This window comes from Heliconius melpomene, chromosome 16 (assembly GCF_056956725.1).
Source record: "Heliconius melpomene rosina isolate 202511_hmr_F chromosome 16, ASM5695672v1, whole genome shotgun sequence".
Classification (NCBI taxonomy): domain Eukaryota; kingdom Metazoa; phylum Arthropoda; class Insecta; order Lepidoptera; family Nymphalidae; genus Heliconius; species Heliconius melpomene.
Genome location: NC_140404.1, coordinates 10,259,928 through 10,287,729, shown reverse-complemented (window position 1 = coordinate 10,287,729; position 27,802 = coordinate 10,259,928). Strand labels below are relative to the sequence as shown.

The following is a 27,802-nucleotide window of genomic DNA, read 5'->3' as shown; positions in this document are numbered from 1 at the left end:
AAAAATATGTATCACTATCAAGTCACGCGCGTAAAAACGTCACGTTATGACCCACAATTTATTTTATTCATGTGAGGTGTGTGAGTGTGAACTGAAAAAAATGAAAAAAGTGTGACTGTAAACGCAATAGGTCGTGGATTCGATTCCCACTCGAGGAAATTAAATCTTAAATATTTCCATTTTCATCGCTCTGGTGTTGAAGAAAAGCGCGGCGTTGCAGCTAGGTTCGCCATTCTTTCGGAATTCTGCGGAAAAAGGGCAACGGAGTGTCTCAACACTAGCTGCCCTCTGCCAACACTGCTGTGATGATACAGCGTGACAGTAATATAAAAATATAAAAGTATTGCAAATCCACATTTATATATCTAAGTAAAATATAGGCGCTATAGCTACATAGCACTATCTGTATTCATGTTTTTATAATTTAAATGTGACAACAATAAACTTCTTTTAAAAACGAACTTTTAAGTACCATTGTTTGACAAGTTCAGTGTCAAATTAAATTTTATTATATTTAAATGTTTTAAACAGAGTATTAATAAAACTGAAAATATAATCACCAACTTAAATCCAACTAACATTATTTAAGTAAATGTTTCATAAAGTAGCAAACTTTAATTGAAAAATTTTGTTATTATCTAAACTATGACGGCTCTAGACGACTTACCAGACGTCGGTTCGTTTTTTGGAGTGGATCTCAGGACCGGGTCGATGATAATCGCTGCCCTGGGTGTAGTAAGTACTTATTTATATTTTAAAATGCCTTTTTACATTTGCATAAGTTAGATTTCAGATACCAACAACCTAATTTTTAACAATGCCCTAAATTGGGTTCAATTTAGATACTTAATGATATAATTAATTTAAAATATAATGGCAATAAATATGATTGTTTGTGTGTAATATTTTTAAAAATATTAAAGGACGCTTTATTATATTACATAATATCATTGTATATAACCTCAGTATCTCTGGCCATAAGTATTTTATTATATTTATTTTGCTACTAAATTTAAACATACTTATCTTTATAATGAAAAAGCCCCATTTGTATAAAAACTAAAAAGAAAAACAAACTCTATAGTTTAATAGAATTACCAGCTGAGATCTTTTAAATTGTACATGCTGCTTGGAAAAATTTAATTGATTGAAGAATATCTATATACAAAAATATATTATATATAGCGTACATAATATAAATAAAATATCGTTTACAATCAATCATTTATATTTGTATTTTCATTATTATAATGGAAATATAAATTTAAATAAATATTTCGTCCCCCAGATTGGGGAACGCATCCACAACCAGTAGGTTTTACAGTCACACTCTGTGTATTCCTCCTCCTCAATTATATACATATTAAAGTATTAATGGGGTTAAAACCCAACCCTAAATTGGTTGAAAACGTAAATTACAAGTAGCGCCATGTCTTACCTTCATCAGACGATGTTAGGACAAGATATTAGAAATGAATTTATAAGGAACATGCTCAAAGTGAAATTATGTCTAATTGAATTATAGTTTCAGTGAAATATAGTTTTAGTTAAATTTTCATTGTGCTATATTAAAAATATATAGTTGTAGGATATTTTTATGTTAATAACGTATAATGCTTCGCTATATTCGCTACTTAGACTTCTTTCAGGTAAAAATATTTCAATTTTTTTTCCATTTTGGGTTATAAAGAAAATTCAATAATAACATATAATTATGGAAAACTATTATATAATTTATATAAAAATATCTTCTGGACAACTAGGGAAATTATATTATCTTTGGCTTATTAAGAGACTCTATAATTTAGAAATCGTCTTACTAATAATAAAAATCAAATTGAAATTTATTAAATATCCTCGAAATTGGAGTTTAACCTAGGGCGTTTGTTTACAGAGATGTATAAAAATAACTAAAAATGAAAATAGAAAATGTTAATTTCTTAATATTTTTTTATATATTACTAATATTCCAGGTGCACCCAATGGCCTATGGTTGTTCTTTTTTCATCAACCTCAGCTACCTTCTTGTTACCATATGGATATTAGTTGCTTTATTTTTTGCTGCCAGTGTTGTTCTATTTTGTGGTCTAGCTAAGGTAAGCTCATATTATACATGTTACTAATAAATTATAAAAGATAAATAGTTGAGACGGCGCGTATCCTCAGTCTGGGAGACTTGGTTCTGGATCCAGGTCCATTAAAAGTTTTTTTTATTTCATTTTAATATATTTGTTGTATTAAAATTTAAATATGTTTAATTGAATCCTTTATTATATCTATAACAATAGGATATAATAAAAAATATGATCGATAAAGATTAAAATTAATTTGACTAGTTGATTGTTTTTATTGTGTGTTAATTGCATTCGATGAACAAATATCGTAACACTAGGTTCCCAGGTTCCCTCTACTTACCCTGCTAAGTGCAGGATTCAGTGTGAAGTTAAAAAAAAAATAAGAAATTTTTGAGATGCATCGTAGACTCCGTGAGGTCTAAACCGAGCGTTGCATGTGTATGAGTGTTCATATATAGTACTTATAGGTGCACACAAATGCAAAGCTTAGCTTAAACATCGTGGAAATATGTATATATATATAATTAGTAATTATTTATATTGTTCTAGTTAATTATTTATTATATTATATTATAGGACGATCCACTTCTATGCTCTATATGGATATGGTACACAGTGATCTTTGTGGTGATCATGCTGATGATGATGATACTCTTAGCAATAGTGTTCACGTCCCGAAGACAGAGGAATCGTGTTATCATTGTAATAATTGGCATGCTTTGGTATATTTGTAAGTATTTTTTCTTGTATTTATAGATCATTTATTTTTTTTTTAGCTTCATAGGGTATGCATAGGTAATCTGGGAATCTAGTGTTAGGACACTCTGTTTCCATTAGGGCACACGTCCCCCACTTACCGCCGAAATCTGAAAGCATTGTGTGTTGAGTGGCGAAACTCAACACCACACTCTGTCTCGTAATTAATCTACCTTGAGTGGAAATCGAACAAATAATCCGTTGCGTTGACAATGGCAAGCACGTGCTCATGTGCACCGAGCTGGCCTCAAAAAATAATATTAATAGAAAATCATCTTCATTAAGGATATATATGCAAAATTTTTATATCAGAATTAAATATTTTTAAATTTGTTTCTATTGTTTCAGTGACCATATACTTTATATTAGTAGTCAATAGTTATCGAAAACAACTAACAGTCGCAAGGTTGCACAGCCTCGTTGATAGCTATATGGATAAAAATACAAAAGAATAAAAAATACATATTTTTTATTAACCTTACAAATTAAGTTTTTTGAAAAAACTGATATAAATATGCCTTTAAGCCTTTAGCGCTGCATTCTCCGTTCTCTCTCTCTCCCTTTCTCTCTCTCTCTCTCTCTCTCTTCACAATTGGAATCTATCACAATTGATAGATTCATACATGATCCCCGTGATGACGAGTTCAATGGATGATATTTTAAGAAATTGAAAAAGCGTAACCTGATTCGTTATAAACGTCGCTAAGAACATGTAGTACTTATATCAGAACAAAGCTTTCCCAAATCGATATTCTACACGTGTACAAAAAGAAACTAGAGAGGCGTTGATTTTATTCTATATTTGTCTATACTTATTTAAAGAAGGATATAAAGATCTCTTTCTGCATATAGAAGGATAGGCAAAGGTAAGTAGTGCTAAAACACTTCACCCAATATCCGATATATATTGCAAGATGGGTGGCGGTTAGTGTTGATTCTTTGCTTTTTTTAATTTTTAGTATAAAATAAAAGAAAACTTTATTTTTTTAATGTAAATTAAATTCTTGTTTTACTGTAACGTTTAAACATGCTAAATGGGAGGAGATAAAATAAAAAACAACAAAAAAAAGCAAAGAAGCAGGTTTGGCATAAAAATAATATATTCATTTGATAAAATATTATAATTACAAATAAGTTTTCTAAAAACATAACATTAACATAAAAAATAAGTATAAAAGTTAGTCGAAATTTTAACTTTTTTATAATATTACGAAGGAAAAGTCATGAAAACTTAATTAGTTTAACTCGAGACACTCGAGTGTAAGCTCATAAGGGGAAGGTAATTGGCTATAACAAAACACGTTATGTTTATATATTTCCAAGTTCTTATCCTATATCTTATAAAACAAAGTCGCTTTTTGTGTCTGTCTGAACTTTCTAACTCTTCTTCTTCTAAACCACCCAACGGATTTGGATGCGGTTTTCACCATTAGGTCGAGTATTTCTCAGGGAAGGTTTATATATAGTTTATTATTTGTACATTCTTATGTAAATTAACATAAATACGATAAATGTGTATAAAGTCCTACCCGCTGAGACACTATGGCGCATGCGCTGCTTTAATGGTAAATACTACATGAAAAAAATGTACTGGAGTATTGTTCCTCTCAATAAGATCTACAAAAAAGTCCGCGATGGCATATTCGTATCTTTTAAGAATAACGTGTAGTGATCATATTTCTGTCTAAAAATAGTAATTTCAATATATTTTTTATTGTGAGGGATATTTTTCCATAATGGTATTAATCCTTATCCTTTAAAATACCTTATTAAATTTCTACGTTAAACGAAGATAAAATTTGCTTTTTAAACTATTTCGAAATTGTGAATAGTTTTAGAGAAAAACGCATTTAATTATTGACACATCACGCCGTTCACACATCAACTGCATCGAGTCAAGTTTCACTTATCCCTTACTCTCAGCATATAAATAAGTATATTAGTTACGTTGGCCATTTCATTTAGATCAAAACTGTCTTTTCTGTTTTTCATTTTAATAAGTACTTTAGAAGTTGTTACAATATCAAAAAATCCTTGCTGCGAAACGCGCTCGCGACGTTATGCTTATACAAGCAAGTCCGCCGCGCCCGCCTGCCTTACACGCATCGGTGGTTCAGTGGTAGAATGCTCGCCTGCCACGCGGGCAGCCCGGGTTCAATTTCCGGCCGATGCATACTATTTAATTATATTTAAAATAATATTTAAAAAGCCACGTAGTGCTTGCTTTTCATCAGGGACAGAATACCCTCTTCAGCATTAACCACAAGCTCGAAAAAAAAACCCGCCTGCCTGTATAGCAACGAAGATTTAGATGCGTTTGCACGTATTGGATAATTCGAGTTGAATGTATTATTTAATATCATTTAACTATCTAAAAATAGTAATTTAAATATATTTTAATAAGTACTTCAAAAGATTAGTAGCACAGATTTAAAATTACGGTACCTACTAAAAAATCCTTGCTGTGTAAAACAATTGGAAAATCCTTATTGAAACTACGAAAATGCGGGTTGCATTAGGATTTAATTAATTTTCACATTATCTTAAGTGCTTTGCAAACATACATTATATGAATAATCCAGTAGTAAAAGCGGGCGAAGCCGCAATAGGGTCGCTAGTTAATTTATAAATAAATCTTTGTTTAGTTTTACAATATTGCTAATAATCTTATAAGATTTCAAGGTGAAAATATATTTTTTTAGCTTACGTTGTATGTTAACCTGGGAACCTAGTGTTAAGACATTAGGTTCCTTTCCACTGAGACACTTCCGTTTACCTCTTTCCACCGAATTCTGGGGGCAAATTGAGGCGTTTTGAGTGGCGGATCTCAACACCCCTTTATCGTTATCACAGCAAAAAAGGAAAATAATAAGTGTTCACTACATTAACACTATTTGCATCGCAAGAAACATTCGCCATTAAATATAACTTAAAAAAAATAAAAGATGTTTAGGCGTTTCCTGATACACGATTAGGTATCTGCAGTAGTGACGTTGCGATTTCTTCCTTCACCCTTTAATTGTAACCAAAGTCCAAACATTACTAATATAAAATATATTAGAATACCTGGAATATAATGAAATTATATATAATTTTAATGAACTATTTTTTTTAAAATTTTACTTAACACTACTAGGGATATTTCATGTAGATCTAGCCACCTAAATGGTAAATAATTTTAATTTATAATTAACTAAGTTAGAGAAAATAAAATATATCAGGAAAGTAATAAATAATTATAAGACGTACAAACAACTGTTTAAAATATTTGTAAATAATATACATATTCGTATTTATCATCCTTTGGATCACCAAGGATAGAAAAAATAATTTCGAGTTTGGACGGTTTGAAAAAGCTGTTTTCAGTTCAGCTTCGTTTTTTTTTTAAGTTTTCTCAAATGCTTTTCAGTAGGTTAAATCTAGTTTCTAAAAAAAAAGTTACAAATGATACTTACCTATAGAAACTAGGCCTAATATGAAAGAAATTAGCCATAATATAATATTGACATCCGAACTATGAATAGTGATTAGAATTATCAACAGAAACAGCGTCTGGGCGAGCCACATCGTTGTTACCACCACCCATGACAGAAGTACAGACGCCTTTTTCTGTGATCACATACAAAGCAATATCATTAGAATATAATAATAATTTTGAATACAACAATAATATCCTTTATCAATAACCCTTAAAAGTTTTGTTATTATGGCAAATTAAGTATTTTTATTTCTTTTCTCTAGTAACAATATATTTATTCCGCTGCGTTAAATTCCTTCACTAAACACGCACTAGGTATCTAGAAAATTTAGTGTTGCCCTATTTACCGGGATACAGCGGGAAACAGGTCATGTCAGGTTAAGCCACTACAGTAAGTATAATATTAATATTAAAACGTGGGCTACGTTACGATGTTAATAATATAAAGAAATTCTGAGAGAGAGAGTTCCAGCACAAAAATTTCATCTATTTTAATTCTTTCCTACAAAAAATAGAGCAAAAAATAATAAAAAAAAAACATAACCTTCTTTATTCCCCAAATAGCCCAGCCGTGCATAGCAAGCATTATGGCACAATATATGACGCCGGTGATGCTGAAGCTGTAGGCGTTCCTCCACACGTATCCAGTGCATTGAGTGCAATCCTTCATCATCACTACCTGAGCTATCATAGCCAGTGTACATATTACTGTGACAACCTGAAATTTAAAAAAAAATACATATTTTTTATAATTTTTGATTTTGGTTTAATTATAAAAAAAAAATACATGGAGATTCTTAAAATGACTAATGTCTTTGCTTTCATTTACTATTCTATAGATATATATTAGCTTCACACTGTATCTAGTATGTAGGCAGTGAAAACCTAGTGTTAAGACACTCTGTTCTCCATTTTCTGCTGAATTTTTCGAGGGTTTGCGTGTTGAGTGGCGGACTTCAACGCCGGGCTTTTGCCCTGGTGCATAATTATTTTGTATTTATTTGTTGTTTAATTTTCTTTACATTTTTCCGCATTCTTTTATGTTGTCTAGGCTGAGATAACCTTTAAGAAAGCCTCTAGCTTTAATAAATTGCTTATTGGTTGGTGGACACATTGTGATTTGTCTTACATGTCTGAGAAAATAAAAATAAATAAATAATAAACTATTCACTATAATAAAGGTTAATTTAACACAGGTTAGATATAAGACCTAGTAGAAAGATGCTATTGTTATAGGCCTAAGGCACTTATGCAGGTGGTTCACCTAGTGTTTAGACACTCCGTTCCCTATTTCTAAAGTTGGATAATTATTTTAATACTTACAATTAATACGATGGTCCCACACAAAGCACCTGTAGTCAGAGGATAACGACAAAGAAACTTTTCAGGTGTAAATTTTTTCATCATATTCATGATTTTTATTAATATTTAATTATTAACAATTGTTATAAATTTAATATTAATTAGAAATTAGCGTTTGTTTGACTTTGAAAGCCATCTAGAGTTTTATAATTTATTTCAATTTCCGAGGCCGTCGAGGTCCCAGTTCACAGTATTTGACTCGCGACGGTCCCAGTTTGTTTTATTTGTTTGCTCTAACAAGATAAAAGTGCGGTGTTAAGTTTCGCCAGACATACCTACCAATTCTATGGTTATAACGTGATAAACCATGAAGGAGACTATATAATTAATAATATTTTTTAAAACGGAAAATATGAAAATTGTAAAAATAGCTTTCATAAATTATTTTTTTTAAATCATAATAAAATGCAAATAAGATCTTTCCTTATTTTAAAATAAAACAAATATTTAAATACCCCACAAAACCTACCCTAAAATAAGATTACCTTGAACCTATGAATAATGATATATGTAATTCGGAATGTATCCTCCTAATTAATATTAATCAACGTCTATGCATAATAAATGTGGTAATTAAATCCAATTTGACTTTCAAATGTATGGCATGTTACATTTCAATAAATATGATGTTCTGTGAATCTAATGTTCATTTGATATTTATTTAACCAGTTCAATATTGTTTTTCTTCAGTTTCATATTGTATTTCACATGTGGCAGGTTAGGCAGAGGAAATCTGTTGTTTTATTACATTATTACTATATATTATTAGGAACGGAAATATTTATTTACATTTATATTTTCATTTCTTCGCTCTAGTGTCGAGGCTAAGAACAGCGTTGAGTTCCGCCAATCAACACGCAACACCTCCACAAATCGGCTAAAAGTGGGGAACGGAGTGTCTTAACACTAGGTTCCTTCTGCCTAACCTGCTGTGTAATTTATTTAATGTGTTGAGAGGCCGTTGTTGTGAAGCAATGGCAGCTGCATCACTGCTAACTCTAATTAAAGCTAAAAAATATACGTGATGAAAGTCATGAGCTCATTATATTATCATAGTATTTGTATAATATGAGTGGAATGTAAATTATCTTACTTTGTTATTATAACACGAACAAAGGTTAATATGAAGCTGGGAGGAAAATTCCGAATGCTAAATGTTATTTTTACATCTATGCTTAATAAGCTAGGGAAAATACAATGTTTTAATATTGCATTAAATTAAATAAGAATTTCATACATATGTATGAATAAACATTTTGTTTAATTTATTATTATAAATTCAAATTAGTGCACTTTTAATATTTATGAAAAACAGACAGCAGGTGTGGTGTGTTTGTATGTGCCTGACTCGTGGCTCTGCCCGCATAGATTATATAATTATGGCTTCTTTGTTTATTTCTGTGCAAACAAAAATTTATTTGTACTCGTATATCTATATATATCAAAAAGCTTTTCCGTTAGACGATAGACGAAGCACAGGTAAAGTACTGGACTTAGAATGTTGAATCTTGACATGCAAATTGGTAGGGGATGACTAAAAATGATTGATGATAAAATGATGACGCTGAATACTGCACGTTGGAGAATAAGCAGGGAGAACCTGGGAACCTAGTGTAGTTAGCCTCGTTACCACAACGAGGAAATAAAAATAATATTAAATATTAATTGTTTAACTAAGAAATTATTGTTCAAAATTTCTACGGGAAAATGATAAATGATTTAAATTTGAAGATGACCATCCAAGACGGCGTCAAATCCTTTTTAACGTCCTTTATAAGTTTTTGTAAGTAATACAACGCCAAGCTTTTACAATTTGATTTACCGTGAAAATAATTGTATCACATCAAATTAGAGGCCATAATATAAATGTAAACATAAAAGTTTCGAGACACTTGAAAAATATTTGTATATCATTAACGTAATACGTCAAACATACGAGCTCATAAGTTAACCAGTGCACCGTCAGTGGTAAACTGGTATAACTTATTTATAAATGAAATTAAGGAGATACTTACATCGCTTGTATCCCCACTTCGCTTTGCTCTCACTGTAATGTTTTTTTTTAAGTTTGTTCGTTGTGGGTATGATCCACTCGAAGGAAAGAATTATTTAATATTTTCATTTCTTCGCTCTGATAAGATCATAAAACGAAATATCTGGAAAAATGCGGCAGAAGGCGGGGAACGAAGTGTCTCAACATTAGGTTTCCTCTGCCTACCGCCATGCAGAATGCAGGTGAAAAAAAATAATAATCATATATTAACTTATGAAATAATACATACTTACACAAAACTTTTATATATATTAAGAAGATATGCAAACAATTGAGTACGAGTATATCACCTCTAATCTCTTGACTCTACAATTGTATCAACATTTAAGCCATGTTAGTTTAAAATTAAAAATTATTTCTTATAATTACTAAAATATTATACTTATAAGAGTTATCACTTTTTTAATGTAAGATATTACGTAAATTTTATTGTTTACTTTGACTACACATAGAATGCCCCCATTAAATTTTAAAAAGCTTTGGAACATGACTTACTCCATGTCTGCCCGTAAAGACGTATACTACTACCATATTACAAGGTGAAAATATTTTGTGTAATTCTCTGCGGCATTGTTTAAAAATATCTTTTGCTTGGTTCATTCCAATATAACAAATTTAATAACTCAGAACTGTTGCCCTATTTAATTTTTTATTGTTTTCCTTTTTATCGTTAATTATAAAATTATTGTTACGAATTCTAATTTCGATATAAAATTTTATAACATTTCGTTCCAAACATTATAAACAAGCAAATAGACAAGTAATCAATTTTTAGAACCGTGAAGTATTGACGTGAATTGAATAGGCGAAAAAAATATCAGTTTTCTATTTTTTCAGAATAGTGATTCTATGTAAATATAATAATTATTAATTAAAGATAATTAACGATAAGAAAAACTAACTGCAATTATGATAATTATAAATGAAACAATAAAAGCTCGAACACTCTTCGCTTGTGATAACGCAACGCAGTATGAGGTTGTGTACGAACATGATCCACTATGGAGACAGAATGTAGCGGGGTGTTTCATTCTACACCTGTTACGGGACATGTTTAAGTTCAAGTAAGTATTTAATTTTTTTAAGCTTCAGGGAACCTGGGGACCACTTTGCCCCGAATTCTGGAGCTTACCGCCTTTTCTTCGCCTCTTTACCAGAGCGAGGAATGAAAATATTATATATTTAATTTTCTCGAGTGCAAATCGTTATTTTGCTTTATATTTTAATGATATTTTAACGAGCCGTAGCCCGCAACTTCGTTTGTCTAGATTATAAAATAAAAAATCCAGGTATTCCATAGGAGTTTCGTAAATCCTCTTGGTTTTATATTCTATTTATTGACTTATTTTAATCGTTCTCTTTCTATGAATTTTATTAGAGAATATCGAATTATAGTTAAACCGCATCCATTATCATTCACATTGATATTTTCTTGCTTATTAATCGCAACTAACTGTTGGTTTAAAGCTGAAATATAAGAGTATAAATAACAATACTGTACATTCTTTCACTGTCACAACAGCCCTATCTCCAATTTAATCTACATACATATATACAAAAAGGTCAACCTGTATAATAAATGATTTTATTTAGCTTAACGCGTTCGGTGGACATGTTTATTTTTCGGAGGTAGTCCCATAGGAATTTTATTAGGGTCCGAGAGAATTTGGAGAAACGCTTCCCCTATTCGGTTATCATTATTTCGGATCATCGTTCGATATTTTCATTACACAGTCAAGAAAATAAATAAAATTATTTTTATTTTTATTACACTCCCAAAATTTACAACCATCTTGGCTTACCAGCATCATGTTCTTAATTATTCCTCCTTTATTTAATTTTGATCTTAAGAAAAAAACTAAATTTTAAACTTGTTTCAGTATCACATACCTCCTACCCGAAAACTATACCAACATAGCTAAATACGAACAGTGGGACATAATCAATCCTCATAGCGACGATTCTGCTGATATTTATGTGAACGCAATGAGCTTGGAAACCAAGCTCTTAGATAACGCCTATCCTGTTCATCCTATTTTTATGTGGAGGTCTCTTTATTTATACATTATATAGTTTTTAATTTAAAAAAACTGTGCACTCTCGCAAAAATTGCTGATGTGTGTATTATAGCCGCAAAGGCAGATCCTGTACCAGTTGGAATCCAGAAACTTGAAGGCGAAATGGCAGACCAGTATATAAAGAGGCTTGACGAGCTGGACCTGCCCGACTGGTACATAATTGCAGAATGTAGGCATGAACGGAAGAAATGGAGGAAGATATTTGCCCAGCATTTAACACGCTAGGGAAGCATTTATCACGCTAGCCTGACTGTCCCATTGACGGTACAGGCTGATGATTTATTTTATAATGGTTGTACTTGTAACCCTACCCTACCCTAACTCCGTTTAACAAGAACTCTCTATCTCGGTATATTTAGTATACAACAGAGTATGCAAAGTGAAATTAGTGTTAAAATAAGATTCTCTGTTCCCCACTTTCTGCCTAATTTTCGAAAATGAAAATAATGAAAATATTTTCATTCTCCCGTTAACGGAATTGAACCCAAAAGTGATCCATACTCTTTATTTAAAGTAGGTATTATAATTTTGTACTTTAACATTTACTTGGGGCATTTTCAGATTTGGCTTCATTTTTCGACAACGATACAACGGTTTACTCAAAGCATTTTACACTCAACCATTTACCTTGTCTGCTTGGTGCTGTATAATCTGCATTATAATTTTGAGTTCTATTATATTTTATATATTGAGTGCTTGGGACAAAAGATTGTACGGAACATATGAGTGCCATTTTACACTCGAACTGTTATTAGCGTTTTCAGCGTATTGCCAGCATAGTAAGTTATTTCTTTTCTTTTCCAGCTTCATGCTGTATTCCGCATGTAGCAGGGTAGGCAGAGCCGAAAGCGTAGTGTTAAGACACTCCGCTTTCCACTTTCCGCCGAATCCGCCACTGAGTTTCGTATTCTGACGGAAAGCGAAGTAGTGTCTTGGCATTACATTCTATCTAGCTACCGCACGGAATTAAAGCATGATATTGAAAAGAAATAATAATTATTAATTAAGAGCCTGTCGTAGCGCTGTAGCACAAGCGTAGCGGTTGTAGCTTTCATTCCCACTCCGAGGAATTAATTATTATTTATTTATTAATATTTTAATTTCTTCGTTCTGGTAACAAAGCAACGTTCGGCGTTGAGCTCTGCCCCTCAACCCGCAATTCCTCAAAAATTCGCTGCTATATCAGAATATAGGGTAGGCTGTATGTACATAAACTATTATTACAGTTCTGCCACTTCAAGCGTCATCATTTTCACGGCGGACTGCCTACTTATCCTTCATCATAACAGCTTACGTTGCACATTGCTTCTACACCTCGAACCTGCTCTCTCACCTGGTACACGATAAAAACGTCGCTATGGACTTGAAGGCTTTGGCAGAGAGTGATTACAAAATTGCTTTATTAAAAGATATGAATATCATTACAGATACAAAGGTATGGAACAAAGAATATGTTTTTTTGACTGAATATTTATATTGATTTTGAATAATTAGATTTTTTATATTTCCGTTTCTTCGCTCTGGTATCGAGACAATAGCGCGGCGCTGAGTTCCGCCACTCAACACTCAATGCCTTAAACAGAATTAATAAGACTTCCGTTCCCCACTTTCCACCTAATTCTGTAGGCATTATGTTTCTCTTGCCAGAATAGGAAAAGGAAAACAATAATATTTCTATATCATAAATATTATTCTTGAATAGATAAACGAAAAAAAATATTTCTTTTTTTTTCGCTATTATAATATTATACAAAATTAAAAACATATATACATTAGGTTAATTTATAAAATATACAGGTAACAACAAAATTAGGTACCAAACCTAAATAAGTCGAATTTCAATAAGTCATTGTTCCAGTTTTTTACGTAAAATTAAACACATATTTCTTTACAGAAATATGAAGCAGCAATGGACAAAAATTTAAGTATTGTTTGGAAGAAAGTACTACAGCTCTCCATAATGGACGTCCAGACCGCCCTCACAGCCGTGATGGAGTCTAAAACGGCGCTACTCACTGATTATATTATATTATATCCTATTTTGAAAAGACGTAAGAATATTTCATGTTTATTTGAAATTCATGACGTTTTTCTAAAGGAAATTAGCTATATTTTCAAGGAATATTGGAATATTGGTTGCCTCGCCCTGGTAGAAGGATTCAGGTGTTCACCACTCAACAAACATTGTATCTGAAAAGGATCTCTCTTCTTCACAAAAAGACAATACACGCATCTTATTCAAATATTTGTAGATTTGTTTTTCACGTTTTGTACCGTAGGTAGATAGGTAGGCATAAGAAGAATAGTGTTTAGAAGAAATGTGGAGAAGGAGTTGCGGAAAGAGAAATTCCAAATGCATTGCATGTGGAGTGGTGGAGTTCAACGCCTCGTTTTTCGTAGAAATGAAAATATAAAATATTTTATATCCTCAAGTGGGAATCGAATCCACTTCCTGTGAGGTTGAGGTCATTCCTCCTATTGTTATTATTTATAGAGTATCATTATAGTTAAAATTTGACCTGCATCATCTTTGAAATTTCTTTAAATAACAAACAAAAGACTGTTCTAGTTTGTAAACTGCCTCGTAAATTTTGCTTTATTGAATTGAATAACTTTACTAACTAACATTGATTTATACAAAGAAATAACTGACATAGAAGTTCTTGTCGTAAACAACGCGTGCTGAGTTATGCCAATTAACTTAATTTGCAGTAGGTTCTATCTTGTAATATGAAATGAATACAGCATTCCCTCTGTAAATGTCGTTTGAATTATATAGCTTTATATATGTATAATATATATTGCTTGACGTAATAAGGTAGTTTTGTACTTTTACAAAAAAGAAAGCTGTCAATATATATCGAAAGGTTTTTTTCTAAAGGTGCAAATAGGTCATTCTTGCACCAAGTAAACTTTATAAAGGCTCGTTATAAGATTAGTATAATTTTGTAATTATAACTATCATTGAAGTAGTATGTAGAAGAAATGAAATGAAAATAATTCAGTTTGTCAATTGTTAGGAATAAATAGAGTCTAATATGCTTATTCAGCGATGACAATATATATCTACTTTTATCATCCAAGAGAAATAACTTTTACATTTGAAATTAATTTAAATATAAAAAAAAACATTTAAAAATGTAAAAATATACTCGTCCCCTGGCGGGACAAAGGTCCAGGCCATCGGTAGCTATGCTGCAGAGAGCGAGGAACCTCCTTACAATTCGCGACGTCTCAAGTCCTACTGCCTTCTGCATCTGGTTTTTGTTTCAGCTAATCGACAATCTCTTAAGATATTGGTCTAGATGGTTTATTAATTATATTACCTCTTGGTGTTAATTATTTTTTTAAATTACTTAAATTCACTTTTAATTATATTGATTTTTATTTTTATGCCTAATTATTAACAGGTTTTGAAATGGACGAAATATGTCAACTTGTCGAAATAGACCTGTATTCCAGCGTGATGTACTATTTTTTCACAAACAAAACTTTTAAATATAAGGAAGAATTTAAAATAGGGTAAGTTTAAAAACATGAAATGATTGCTTTTTTATTAAAACATATAACACTTGTGAAAGAGATAGTTGTGATTGTTGAATATATTTTACCGTAACGGGAATTGAATTTGCGTCTCCTAGAACCGTCCAAGCATTCTAACTACTAAGCCACACCATGTCAACTATCTACATTAAAACTCTTTTAAATTTGTCACAATTTATTTTTATTATTTTTTATTATTTCAGGAGTTTTCGTATAAACGAAGCTGGGCTCATTCGACGTAAACAAATTTACGAAAAGTACAAATCCTTCAAATGTAAACAAGTGACTGACCAATACCAATACCAGGCGCAATTTGATCACGTCGTTAATATCTTATTAATATTATTTGCGTGTTATTTATTATCTTTCATAATTCTTATTGGAGAAAGAATTCATTATAACAGAAACAAAGTATGGCCGCGTCAAAAGTTAAATAAAAAAAATGTGAATAAAAATAATTTCAAGTAAAATTATTTATATGACTATATTTTTTTCTGTTTTTCTCCCGCATATAGCAAGGCAAATTGGACGTAGTGCTAAAACACTCCGTTTCCCTCCCTTCGCTTCTCCGTTTTGAGACATTACTTGTGTAACTGTAAACGCGAAAGATTCGATATACATTATTCGCTCTGGTCTTGGAGACAAGTCGCTGGAACTCGTCTCGCAATGCCTTCAGAATTTAGTGGAAAATGGGTAACGGAAGTGCCTTAATGGGGAACGGAGTGTTTTTCAAAGGCACCCTCTGACTGGCCAGCTTTGTACGGAATACAGAGTGAAGCTAACAAAGAAAGATTTATGCTTGACATATTCATAGCATATACCAAGTTCCCAAAGCAACTCTGATCGCATTATCGCAGATACTGAATTAATTCAGACCAAACTCACTTATTATTTGGGATGTGACGATGCACAGCATCTGTGAGAGGGCGCTGTATACTTCCCTTTGATTATCCAATGATTTTCACTTCCGGTTGCTGTCTTCGACCAATCAGCGATCGCCGGAAGTCACGTGGTCTCAGGTGGTAGGGCGCCGGAACGTATAATAGGCGACACTACGCTTCTTACCTCATAGCGTCGTTATTTCCCATTAGAGTAACATCGTTTAAAAGTGAAAGTGCTGTGGTAAGTGTAGTGTTGGAGGTGGAATTTCTTCACATCGTGAACCGGATTTCTATATCGGGCCTACTCCTGGAAAGGCCTCCAGCAAAGATGTTCATCCTCATCAAGAGAATTTGCTTTTGTGAAATTCAAAGGTAACAAAACGGACAACGGGTGAGTCATTTGAATCCTTGTGTAACAAGTATCTACATGCATGTAATACTGTTCTATTGCTTGGTATTATATATACCAATACTGTAGTGGATTCTGAGCTTACCGAACACGGCTGTGTTATAACCTACAATAAGGTTAGGTATATGTCTCAGATTTTCAGCAGTTATGGCCCAATTTTATTCAACTAACGGGCATTGCAAAAAGCAAGAGGACTCATCGCTTGTTTAACGCTCTCGGCATAATGTCATGCGATGTAAACGGAGTTTACTAAATAAATCGGTTTTCACCGAGTTTACTTAGTTGTATTATCCATTAATATACTACCTTCGTTTAAATACGATAAATTCGTTAGGAGTTCGTAGGAGTTCGTTCGTATCCTGAGCGAGTTATCAAATATATAAAAAAATCTGTTCTCCTCATATATATCAGGGAAGCGAATTATTTAATAGTTGCCAGTTGTCAAAACCAGATGGCCTGTCACTCTGATGTGACACCGATCGATGACAATCAGAAATGGGATCGGAACAAGCTCCGGTCCCAACCACCTTATTCTGCGACATATATAAGTCTGTCTATTTTTAGATAAATCTTTTTTATTTATTTGTAATAGGATAATTACTAACGTTGTTGAAATGTTATAATCGCTGGGAGCGTATCCTAAGCGAGTTAACGAATAACAATGGATAAATCTGCGTGGGACTTTCTTTTGGCTTCTTTTGACAATTGCAGGCGAATACTCGGAAGAATTAGACACAAGGATTCGAAGACAATTTCAAAGCCTCCTGGCAGGAAAAGTGTTTCAAACACGGAATATCGGAGGTTCATTTTCTCAATCCTGAAGGAGTGAGGATAAAAGAATTGTGGATTTGCTGCTTAATAAGTCAGTCTTGCTGCTTAATAACTTAATGCTGTCATAACATTACAATTTAAAAAAGCTCGGTACTATTTTAATGCTCTCAATTGTACGGGAGGGCAGTTATAAGGAGGCTGCCTCTGAGCGTATCGGAGGCAGTGGCTGATGGTTTGGGCTCCGTAGGCCCTTCCCGGTTTAATCGCGGGAATGCATCTAGCCATTTACCTCCATGCCACCAATAATCCTTCTCCAAGATTATTTGAAGCAGTTAGACCTTCGTCAACCGTACATGCATCAAAAATTGAGAAGCATGCGTTGAGTATGAAACTCTAGCACGTTTAATTATACATTAGCAATTGTCAAGTATCAGTGCATACCGGATATCGGAAGTATGGAGTGAGAACCCGCCGACGGGTAACACAAGCCCAGCACTTAGTACGAGGGTGTTGCATGATTGTTAATAATTTTATTTAAATGTAACCGTATCTTCCTGTATACATTGTGTTAAGAAATACGGAGGCTGCCTATGGGTATATCGGAAACGGGTGTAGATGGTTTGGGGGCTCTGAAAACTCTTTTCGACTTAATAACGAGCATTCTCCATATCGTCTCTGGCTTTATCCAATAAGAATTTTCAAGCGGTTCGAGAAAGCAAGGATAGAAAATAGTTCGACTCACGTTCTACAACTGATAAAGCAAACCAATAGGATATGGATGGTTGAGTAATGGATAAAAAGAAGCAATGTGTCAAAACTAAATTAAAAAACTGACTAAAATAGCGGGTTCAAGTATTATAAAAAGTCGCCGAAAGTTTCTTTGGGCTAATTTGGGCATTACCCTCGTGCAAGTGAGTGCACATCCCCGCGAGTGCCGCGGCAAAAGTATTTTATAGCTGACGTACTATATAATAGATACCGTACATCCCTGTGGTGCATTCGAGTAGCCATCAGAATTGAAGCCGATGTAGTGGAAGAAATCTATAATCCATCTAGAAGAAAAGAATCCAGCTAGAAAATGCGACGGCGACTGATGTTAGTATTTGGAAAAAGAAGTAAAAATTTGCATCTAGCAAGAGTAAGAAGCAGGAGAAGGAGGAAAAGAAGGCAGCTAAATAATTCAGAAGGCAAATCAAGACCAAATTAAAGTCGCCAGTTGAGCGGCTTATTACTGAAGTTGTTAGATATGACAAAATATGAAATGCGAGAATTACAGACGACAACCTTTTATTACTAAGTTGTTGGATACGACAAAGTATGATACACAATAATATTGCAAAAAGACTATCAAGAAGTTTCATTCGTTTTTTGTAAGTTTGGTTCCAAAGCTGGGGAAAGCTAATGAAAATAATCGTCTTCATGGGACATGAGGGCTGTGTAAAGGTAGTTACATATATACCTTGGCGATATCCACGTGCGTAACGTAGATATTCCGCCGCATATTGCCATGAGTCTTGCATAAACTGAACCTGGCTAGCGAGGTATACACGTAGTCACAACTCCAATATGGCAGAGAGTATGTTGGATGTCTACGACATCATTAAGTCCGGGGAAGTCGGACATTTAAATTGAGTACATCTGTATTTAAATCGTATATTTTGAAACTGTGAAGTTGCTCCTAAAAACGAATTTCAGAGAGTGAACTATTGTAGTTCTAAAATACAGCTAAGAAGCGATAATTGAAATATTATAAAATTGATACCTTTATATGTAAATGTATAGTAGTATAGTATCAATTACTTATAACTTTATTACACTTCGAAGAATGATATAATCATTAGTCGGCCTGAATTTTGTTGAAAAACTAATGAGCTCATAAACTCACATTTTCTAACGCATCGTATATCAAGTATAGTTTGCTTCAAAACTGTACCTAAGTAGCAGATAGGACATTCATATCATGAATTGTCGGTCTGGTTGCGGATCGGGTAAGCATTCATTGATGCTTTTGTGAAGTTGTAATACTCAAAGTATGTGATAATGAAATCAAGTCTTAAATTTTACAAATGCGTTCAAAGGTTTGACCAGTATAAGAATATATTATTGGGCTAAGTAGATAATATTTTATAGAGCATTCTATTAAATACTCTAGTGTTATAAATATGTTGTACTAATGGCATCAATTACAAGGTAAAAATTAACTTGGGTAACTACTTCATCATCATCATCATCAGCCTATCCTCGTCCACTGCTGGACGTGGGCCTCTCCAATGGCGCGCCGCTGGGCTCTATCTTCGGGTCTCTGCATCCGGCCGTTGCCGCCACCTTGCGGACATCGTCACCCCATCTAGCGGGAAGACGGTCTTTAATTACGCTTGCCAAGGCGTGGTGTCCACTCTAGAACGCGTCTACTTACTATAAATTTATTATAGTTGTTAAAAAAGGAAGTATGGAGTTGGTTGCCGGTTCTATCTACGACCCGCTGTCTGAGCCGGAGATGGTTTCCAATAGACCGGACGATATTTTCATTGTCATTTCGATCCTGCTCGTACTTCTAACATCATATTTCGTTTAGAAATATTTTGGTGAAACAGGTGACCTGTCGAAAATTACGCTCTAGAGACGGTGGTGTCATCCTAAGAAAAATGTTTTTCTAGGTTCTACATTAAGAAACTAGCTAGACCACCGGAAACAGGCTACAAAAGGTAACAATTTTGTTGTGTAACTTAGAGGTGAGGCTACGCAAGGGCTTCATGAATAATAATCAATACTTATATAAACAGGTTATTAAATTATTATCAAAAGAAGTGAGCACGTCTAGCTTTATTATTTAGACGGTTATGCGAGCTTCCTTTCCTACTCATGCTTATCAGCGAATTGCGGATCATCTTTTAAAATTTGTTTGTATGCAAATTATAAGTAAATCTAATAATTGAAGTTAGATTATTTTGGCTCAGCTTCCGGCAGAGCGATTATTAATTGAATTAAAAAAATTAAGCAATTAACAATTTGCTTATAAATAAAACAATGTTACTCATGTTTTTTGTGGTTTTACAGATCAATCTATCTGAATGTATCAGAATCAGTTTATACAATCATTCTGATTTAGATCACATAGCGTCGTGCGTGGTCACCAGGAGTTATAAACACGTCTCTCACAGATGCTGTGCATCGTCACATCCCAAATAATAGTACAAGTTTTACATAACAATAAAACTTGTATTATTGTGGAGAGACGATGCACAGCATCATTTTAAGGCTCCTGGTGAGAATCTGCTATGAGGTAAGAAGCGTAGTGTCGCCTATTATACGTTCCGGCGCCCTACCACCTGAGACCACGTGACTTCCGGCGATCGCTGATTGGTCGAAGACAGCAACCGGAAGTGAAAATCATTGGATAATCAAAGGGAAGTATACAGCGCCCTCTCACAGATGCTGTGCATCGTCTCTCCACAATAATACAAGTTTTATTGTTATGTAAAACTTGTACTATTAAGCAAGCTAAAAGTATATCGATTAATTACCTTCTACCATTTTATTTAAATATAAATTTATGTTATTTATATCTTATTTGAATATATGTATAAAAGATGAAAGATAATTTTATTTATATTATTATATTTTTATATTTTTATTAAAACCAAATTTATTCCAAGACGAAGCGAAATTAAGAACAAAATTACAAGAAAAAATGATATTAGATTACTTTTGTTGGCTTCCTCCTTTTCTTTCAAACAAAATAACTCGAAACAAACCAGAAAAAGACACGTTTTTAAAATAAAACAAATGTTTCTTGCAAAACTTTATATGACTTCTTCTTGGTAAGGAACAAAATGGAATTGTCATAATGGCTTGCAACGTGTTTTCAATTTATTTCAGGATTACACCAAAAATATACATAGGTATATAAAAAACGGGTTTCTTTAATATATTCTGTTTTTATATACGGTTGTGGATTTTTTTATATATACATTTATAATATTTTACTAGCTAACTCTTGAAAACCGTTGAAACCCGATTATTTATAAAAGTCTCTCAAGTCTGAGATCGATCTTAAGATGCCGTTTTCATTTCTAGATATATATAATTATATATATATATATATATATATAAAATATGTATGAAAGTGGCATCTTAAGATCGATTTCAAATTACAACAGTACTATTTGTTATAACTTACTTACATTGTAAACATCTATCTGTGACATCCTCACAGACAGCTTAATGTGAAAAACAATTTTAAAAAATTCAAACCTTATAAATTATTAGGTAAATCTATTTTTAGAAATGTAGTATACAGTTTGTTATTAAAAAAAATCCTTTTTTTATTTGAAGAAATACTTTACATCAGTCAGGAGTTCCGTCAGTCAACCGCTTCCAGCGGCACCCAGCCCGTAAGGTGCTGATGACGCAGTAGTGAGGTAATAGCTTCCAAAACTTCCAGATTCCTTTTCAGATTTAATACCCATATACGTCATTTTGTTGTTTTTGCAATTGCCATTTTGAAACTCGGTCCAATTTTCACATTTTCTCGCTATAATATAATAAAAGTTTAAAAAGTCTTTTTATTATTTTATCCATAATGTTATGATTATGTATGCGATGATTCTGTTTAAAACAAATAGTGATAAAACAAAACGTACTCTGGAGCTTTAACACTAAATACTCTACTAGTACTATTTTCTCTCAATCTTTTGAAGGGGCAGATTCAAATCAATGTTTTCCTTTTAGATAAACAATTTTCAATAAATGGTATATTGTTAGATTTTTTACCGGGAAAATGTTCAGGAAACTTGATAGATTCTGCGTAAATTTCCCAAGCTCTGCTGTGGTCGCACGTGGACAGAATACAACCAGGTTGGGACATACCATTGTTTGGATAAAAGTCTTTGTGACCTGTGCAAGAATAATTTAAATATTTATCTTACATAAATTGAATAAAATTAATAAATATACGGCAACTTTTATTACAAATCTGTAGTTTGTTACAAATGTTGAATATATGAAGCTATGATTTAAAAATTGGACAATATTTGTAAGTCTAAGACGAAATTTTTATTGGAGTTTAAAAAAAAATTACATTATCATTCAATGAGCATGGCACGAGAACATTTCCTTAATAAAAATCCAAACAAAACTTAGAAACGTATTGCAAGTAAGAAATCGTTACCTACGGGTTCTTTAAGTCCCAACATCCCACCATTAGTATGTATAACGTCGACATAATTAGCATCACTTTTATCAAGTTTGCTGTCCACGTGTACATTGCTGAAGCATGGTCCAGCTGGATCTAAGGCAGTAATTCTGCTGAGCAGTTGCCCTGTTCTCTTATATACTTGTTTCCCTGCAATGCCTGCTATGTGAGCTCCTAGGCTATGTCCAACTAAAGTGATTTTAGAGGCGTTTACACCATCTGTAATAAATAATCCAGATCAGAAAAAAGTGTGCCGCCGAATTATTCAAGGTATTGCGTAGCGGAACTCTACTCCAGGCTTTTGCATTGATGCCAGAGCTAAGAAATGAAAATATTAATATATAATCAATAATTCCCTCGAGTGATTCATTATATGATGCTAATATACTTTTCAATAACAAATAAAACAGTAACGTACTCTTAATTATTTCACTCAAAAACGTCCCTAATCCTTCTCCCATGAACCTAACATAGGTCGACGATCGGAAATATTCTAAACTAAACACCTTTCTTCCGTCCAAAGCAAAGACTTTCATAATTTTCTTCTTAGTAAAATTAGGTGCAATTCCTTGAACCATCATACCATCAGAACTCTCCATAAAACCATGGATAAGAAAAACTACAGATCTTGAACTACCAATCAGCCTTTTGAACGTATTTGTTTCGTTTAAATCGTGTTTAATATTACCATTTTTGGTAATATGATCAATTTTCAACATTTCATTGAAGTTCGTTGAATTTTTTTCTAGAATTTGATCATAGGATAATCCAAAGAAACTCTTGACTGCTTCACCTGAAATTATAAATATATAGATATTTTTCTGTTTCTGCTTTATTCTTTCTAAAATTAATTACTGTATACAATTACATTTAACATTTTATTAATTATATATATATTTTCAAACCTAGTACTACTGCCTATATATTATTATTTTTTTATGCACTACTACGCTGTAGCCCACACATAGCAGGGTAGGCAGAGGGAGCCTAGGAACCTAATGTTAAGGCACTCCGCCGAATTCTAGAGGCATGGCGTGTTGGGTGCCAGAACTGATACCCTGAGATCCGGCCGTTGAATCCTGCATAAACGAGTTTTCTTAATTAAACCTATATTAATGAATAATACATGATTAGTAGAACAGATTACACCTGGGTTGCCTGGAAGAATCCTGCCGCAATCACCTTTAATTACATTTTTTCGTAACTCGTTTTTGGAGAAAATTGCACCCATACGTTTTTTATATGAATCGCACATCATTTGAAAGATAATCGCATAAGGAATTGGAAAATTAAGGGTTGCCAGCTCTCAGTCTGCCGCAAGTCTAGGGTTGCCTGGTTTAAAGTTGTCACTAAATGTTAATAATTTGCACTCATGTGTTTTTTTAATGAATTATATATCAAATTAAAGCTTATTTTTTTCTGAACACTATAAAACAGGGTTGCCTGGAAAGTTCCTGCCGCAAACAGGGGTTGCCAGCGTTTGAAATATTTTATTCCGGTTCCGTTTGACTATGAGAATAGACGATGAAATGCGCGGTCTGCCTTATGTTTTAAAGTAAACTATTATATAATAGAAGATCAATCTTAAAATCAATGTTTATTCTAATTGTTCACCTGTTAAATGATGATTTTAATCATATTAAGTACACGCAGAAAACTATTTAAAGATCATAGGGCAGAAGAAATCATCCTTATTTTTCAAGTAAAATAATGAATCTATAATATTGAGTCTTTGCAAAATCTATTTTCTAAATACTAATATTTATTTATTAATTTAAATAACCCTTTTAAAACAACTAAATTATCTAATTAAGTAAATGTTTACAAATATCGATCTACTATAAGGTATTAATTACAACATGTTTCCTTAATATAATGAGAGGTGACAATTATTGCGGATATTTTTTTTATTAATTAAGAAAATATGGAAAATTACATTTCAATAAACAATCTCTCTCTCTCTTCGCCCTCTGCTTGTTTGATTTGACAACGCCGTCCGTATCCGTAGAAAGAACTATGGCGCCCATCTTTTTGGTACGAATATTTACGTTTTTGCAAAGTAAATGAAAACTATTCAACTAATAAAAACTATTAAAAAATATAGATAAAAAAATGTCGCTAGCAAGAACTTGTCCGTCTATGCTGATAGTTTTTAAGGCATTTAGGTCTGAAAGAATTGTCCTTATAATTATAATAAAGCGTAATCACTCACTCACGTCCCTAACTTAGTGTAATCAAAACTGAGGCAATTCCCACGGCCACAATTGTCACATTTTATTAAACTATATAATATTAAACATTAAAGTATACTTACGTTTTGCATTAGAAAATAATTAAAAAATACTTCTTTATATTTTTGTTTTTAAACAATGAACTTTTTGTAACACTGTAAATGATAACCGTGCATTGTGTCACTATTTAAAAAAATGTCACTGTATTTAAAATTCATTCATATTTGGCGAAACAATAAGATAATTTTACACTTTTGGAAAGATTCCTTGTTAAATTCTATCACATTTTCACATCTTCATTTTTGTCAAGTAAAAACGTCTTTACTCCAAAACTAAAGGTAAGTAACTAAGTAATATGCTCAAAAACAACTCATTTGGCCATCTGCACTTTTATTGCATTTAGAAACAATACATCTTCGAAAATAATTTTATTGCATTTGGTTTGCTTTGTATGGCGCCGCAAAATGTTTATCTATAGTAGAAAATAGCCAACTAATTGATATTTGCCGACTCTTGGTCATAAACCGTAAATAGCGTTTATTAGTCGGCATTACTGTCGGATTTTCTTCGAATTTATTTTGCTAACTTAGTTTTGTTTATTACAATTCTATTATATATATTTCTTTCCTATGCAAATTATTAAAAATTGCGTGAGAAAAAAAAATTGCGGCAAGCGTTGTCAAATCAAACAAGTAGAGGACGAAGAGAGAGAGAGAGAGAGAGAGAGAGTTCATTGAAATGTATTTTTCAATATAATTAATAAAAAAAATATCCGCAATAATGGTCACCCTTCATTATATTAAGGGAACATGATGTATATGTATGTATATTAATACCTTATAGTCGATCGATATTTGTAAACATTTATTTAATTAGATAATTTAATTGTTTCAAAATGGTAATTTAAATTAATAAATAAATATTAGTATTTAGAAAATAGATTTTGCAAAGACTCAATATTATAGATTCATTATTTTACTTGAAAAATAAGGATGATTTCTTCTGCCCTATGATCTTTAAATAGTTTTCTGCGTGTACTTAATATGATTAAAATCATCATTTAACAGGTGAACAATTAGAATAAACATTGATTTTAAGATTGATCTTCTATTATATAATAGTTTACTTTAAAACATAAGGCAGACCGCGCATTTCATCGTCTATTCTCATAGTCAAACGGAACCGGAATAAAATATTTCAAACGCTGGCAACCCCTGTTTGCGGCAGGAACTTTCCAGGCAACCCTGTTTTATAGTGTTCAGAAAAAAATAAGCTTTAATTTGATATATAATTCATTAAAAAAACACATGAGTGCAAATTATTAACATTTAGTGACAACTTTAAACCAGGCAACCCTAGACTTGCGGCAGACTGAGAGCTGGCAACCCTTAATTTTCCAATTCCTTATGCGATTATCTTTCAAATGATGTGCGATTCATATAAAAAACGTATGGGTGCAATTTTCTCCAAAAACGAGTTACGAAAAAATGTAATTAAAGGTGATTGCGGCAGGATTCTTCCAGGCAACCCAGGTGTAATCTGTTCTACTAATCATGTATTATTCATTAATATAGGTTTAATTAAGAAAACTCGTTTATGCAGGATTCAACGGTCGGATCCCAGTCTATGAACGCCGCGCTTTTGCCTGAAGAGCGAGAAAATGAAAGGATTAAATGTTACATTTCCCCCAACAGGCTTGTGGCCTGCGCCAAGACTGGCCTCAATTCACTTCAATTTAGATAATCAATAAAATATTAAATAATCTCTTTTTGATATTTTTTTTGTCTGTATACATTTGAGTAATGATTTACATTTCATTAGCAAATATAAAGCCAAAAGCCTCGTTACCGTATATTTATTATCTGTTCATCTTAATTTATCATTTTGTTGTTTTATACCTACAATTACTTTTTGTTTCTCTTCTCTTCTTCTGTATAGAAGAGATATATGGAAAGTGGGGTGATTCTCTTTGAACATGAAAAATCTCATAGAAGTTTATGTTAAATGACAAAAAATATATTAAAATTAAAATATCAACTTCAGTTGCGATCCTAGTCAAATATTTGAAGAGGATCATAAGCTGTTATAATGTTATATAACATAGACTTTCAGAATTTCTTGGAAAAAAATTAACACAGTTGTTTTTTTTATAGCTTCACGTTGTATCTCTTATATGGCAGGGTAGGCAGAGGTTAGGTCACTCCGTACTCCTCATTGTTTCGAGAGGTTCAGGTGAATCGGTGCTACGTATCTTTTTTTCTTTTTATGGAAAAAGGACAAGGCAAACGAGCGTTCGGGTCACCTGATGATGATCATTATACTAATGGAAAAACTTACATCTATTTGATCCAGCTTCGACAAGAGGATGCAAGACGGGAAGGGCAGAGTCTATAATAGAACTCACACTGAAACCAGCTTGTTTGTACGGAACACTCGCCGAATGTGCAATTGTTAGTAAGTTATACGTGTACAATATTTGCAAATTTGGAACTGGAAAAAAAAATATAATACACGAAACCATCGTGAATCAGTGGCACAACCGTGTGGCTGTAAACACGACGGTCTTGGATACGCTTCCCATCCGGGGTAATGAAATATCTAATATTTTCATTTCCTCCCTGTTTTAACAGGACAAAAGCGCGATATTGATTTTTGCTGGGAGAATTCCGTGGAAAATGAGGAACGGAAGCGTCTTAAGGCGGAACAGAATGTCTTAACACTGCGTTCCCGGATTTCCTACATACAACTATAGTATTAAAAATATGAATAAATGATATATTTTATATATAGATGGATAAAATAATTATAAGTGATTCTAAAATCTTTGTTTTATATATCTTATATGGAGTAAGTACATACTTTGGAATATATATTTAAAAATAAATATAATATTATTACGTAACATATGGGGGTTATTATTTTTACTAAAATACTAGGTATAGCCTATACAAATGAATTATCTGTGGCTTCC

At 32.6% G+C, this 27,802-nt stretch overlaps 4 protein-coding genes across 5 annotated transcripts; 2 read left to right on the top strand and 2 right to left on the bottom strand.

Annotated features, from left to right (window-relative positions):
- Positions 1–645: 645 nt before the first annotated feature.
- LOC146531019 (uncharacterized) lies at positions 646–3,286 on the top strand. The gene is made up of 4 exons (XM_085199542.1): positions 646–735; positions 1,974–2,096; positions 2,652–2,805; positions 3,180–3,286. The coding sequence occupies exons 1-4, from the start codon at positions 646–648 to the stop codon at positions 3,284–3,286; spliced, it is 474 nt and encodes a 157-aa protein (XP_085055668.1).
- Positions 3,287–5,802: 2,516 nt separating this feature from the next.
- On the bottom strand, positions 5,803–7,725 carry LOC146531018 (uncharacterized). Its single transcript, XM_085199540.1, has 4 exons — positions 7,633–7,725; positions 6,854–7,027; positions 6,287–6,440; positions 5,803–5,897 (listed from the first exon to the last, which is right to left on the bottom strand). The coding sequence occupies exons 1-4, from the start codon at positions 7,720–7,722 to the stop codon at positions 5,803–5,805; spliced, it is 513 nt and encodes a 170-aa protein (XP_085055666.1). The 5' UTR covers positions 7,723–7,725.
- A 2,786-nt stretch (positions 7,726–10,511) lies between these two features.
- LOC146531017 (uncharacterized) lies at positions 10,512–15,328 on the top strand. The gene is made up of 6 exons (XM_085199539.1): positions 10,512–10,788; positions 11,605–11,772; positions 12,364–12,581; positions 13,029–13,237; positions 13,697–13,853; positions 15,213–15,328. Exons 1-6 carry the CDS (start codon positions 10,634–10,636, stop codon positions 15,326–15,328), a joined length of 1,023 nt encoding a protein of 340 aa, XP_085055665.1. The 5' UTR covers positions 10,512–10,633.
- Positions 15,329–21,485: 6,157 nt separating this feature from the next.
- LOC146531016 (phospholipase A1-like) lies at positions 21,486–27,369 on the bottom strand. 2 transcript variants are annotated; one of them, XM_085199815.1, is made up of 5 exons: positions 27,169–27,369; positions 23,019–23,393; positions 22,581–22,819; positions 22,180–22,302; positions 21,486–21,940 (listed from the first exon to the last, which is right to left on the bottom strand). In XM_085199815.1, exons 1-5 carry the CDS (start codon positions 27,350–27,352, stop codon positions 21,881–21,883), a joined length of 981 nt encoding a protein of 326 aa, XP_085055941.1. In that variant the 5' UTR covers positions 27,353–27,369; the 3' UTR covers positions 21,486–21,880. The 2 variants fall into 2 exon arrangements, with proteins under 2 accessions (XP_085055941.1, XP_085055939.1); XM_085199813.1 differs by having other exon boundaries at positions 21,487–21,940; positions 22,577–22,819.
- Positions 27,370–27,802: the final 433 nt, after the last annotated feature.

Coding starts and splice junctions, on each gene's coding strand:
- LOC146531018 (XM_085199540.1), bottom strand. CDS start 7,722: ATGAATATGATGAAAAAATTTACACCTGAAAAGTTTCTTTGTCGTTAT. Junction 6,441..6,853: donor CTATTTGGGGAATAAAGAAG/GTTATGTTTTTT, acceptor ATGTGATCACAG/AAAAAGGCGTCTGTACTTCT. Junction 5,898..6,286: donor ATTAGGCCTAGTTTCTATAG/GTAAGTATCATT, acceptor ATTATATTCCAG/GTATTCTAATATATTTTATA.
- LOC146531017 (XM_085199539.1), top strand. CDS start 10,634: ATGATAATTATAAATGAAACAATAAAAGCTCGAACACTCTTCGCTTGT. Junction 11,773..12,363: donor CATCCTATTTTTATGTGGAG/GTCTCTTTATTT, acceptor GGGCATTTTCAG/ATTTGGCTTCATTTTTCGAC. Junction 13,854..15,212: donor ATATCCTATTTTGAAAAGAC/GTAAGAATATTT, acceptor AATTATTAACAG/GTTTTGAAATGGACGAAATA.
- LOC146531016 (XM_085199813.1), bottom strand. CDS start 27,352: ATGGTTTCGTGTATTATATTTTTTTTTCCAGTTCCAAATTTGCAAATA. Junction 22,303..22,576: donor GGGACTTAAAGAACCCGTAG/GTAACGATTTCT, acceptor ATTCTTGCACAG/GTCACAAAGACTTTTATCCA. Junction 21,941..22,179: donor GTTTCCTGAACATTTTCCCG/GTAAAAAATCTA, acceptor ATTATATTATAG/CGAGAAAATGTGAAAATTGG.
- LOC146531019 (XM_085199542.1), top strand. CDS start 646: ATGACGGCTCTAGACGACTTACCAGACGTCGGTTCGTTTTTTGGAGTG. Junction 2,097..2,651: donor TATTTTGTGGTCTAGCTAAG/GTAAGCTCATAT, acceptor ATTATATTATAG/GACGATCCACTTCTATGCTC. Junction 2,806..3,179: donor TGGCATGCTTTGGTATATTT/GTAAGTATTTTT, acceptor CTATTGTTTCAG/TGACCATATACTTTATATTA.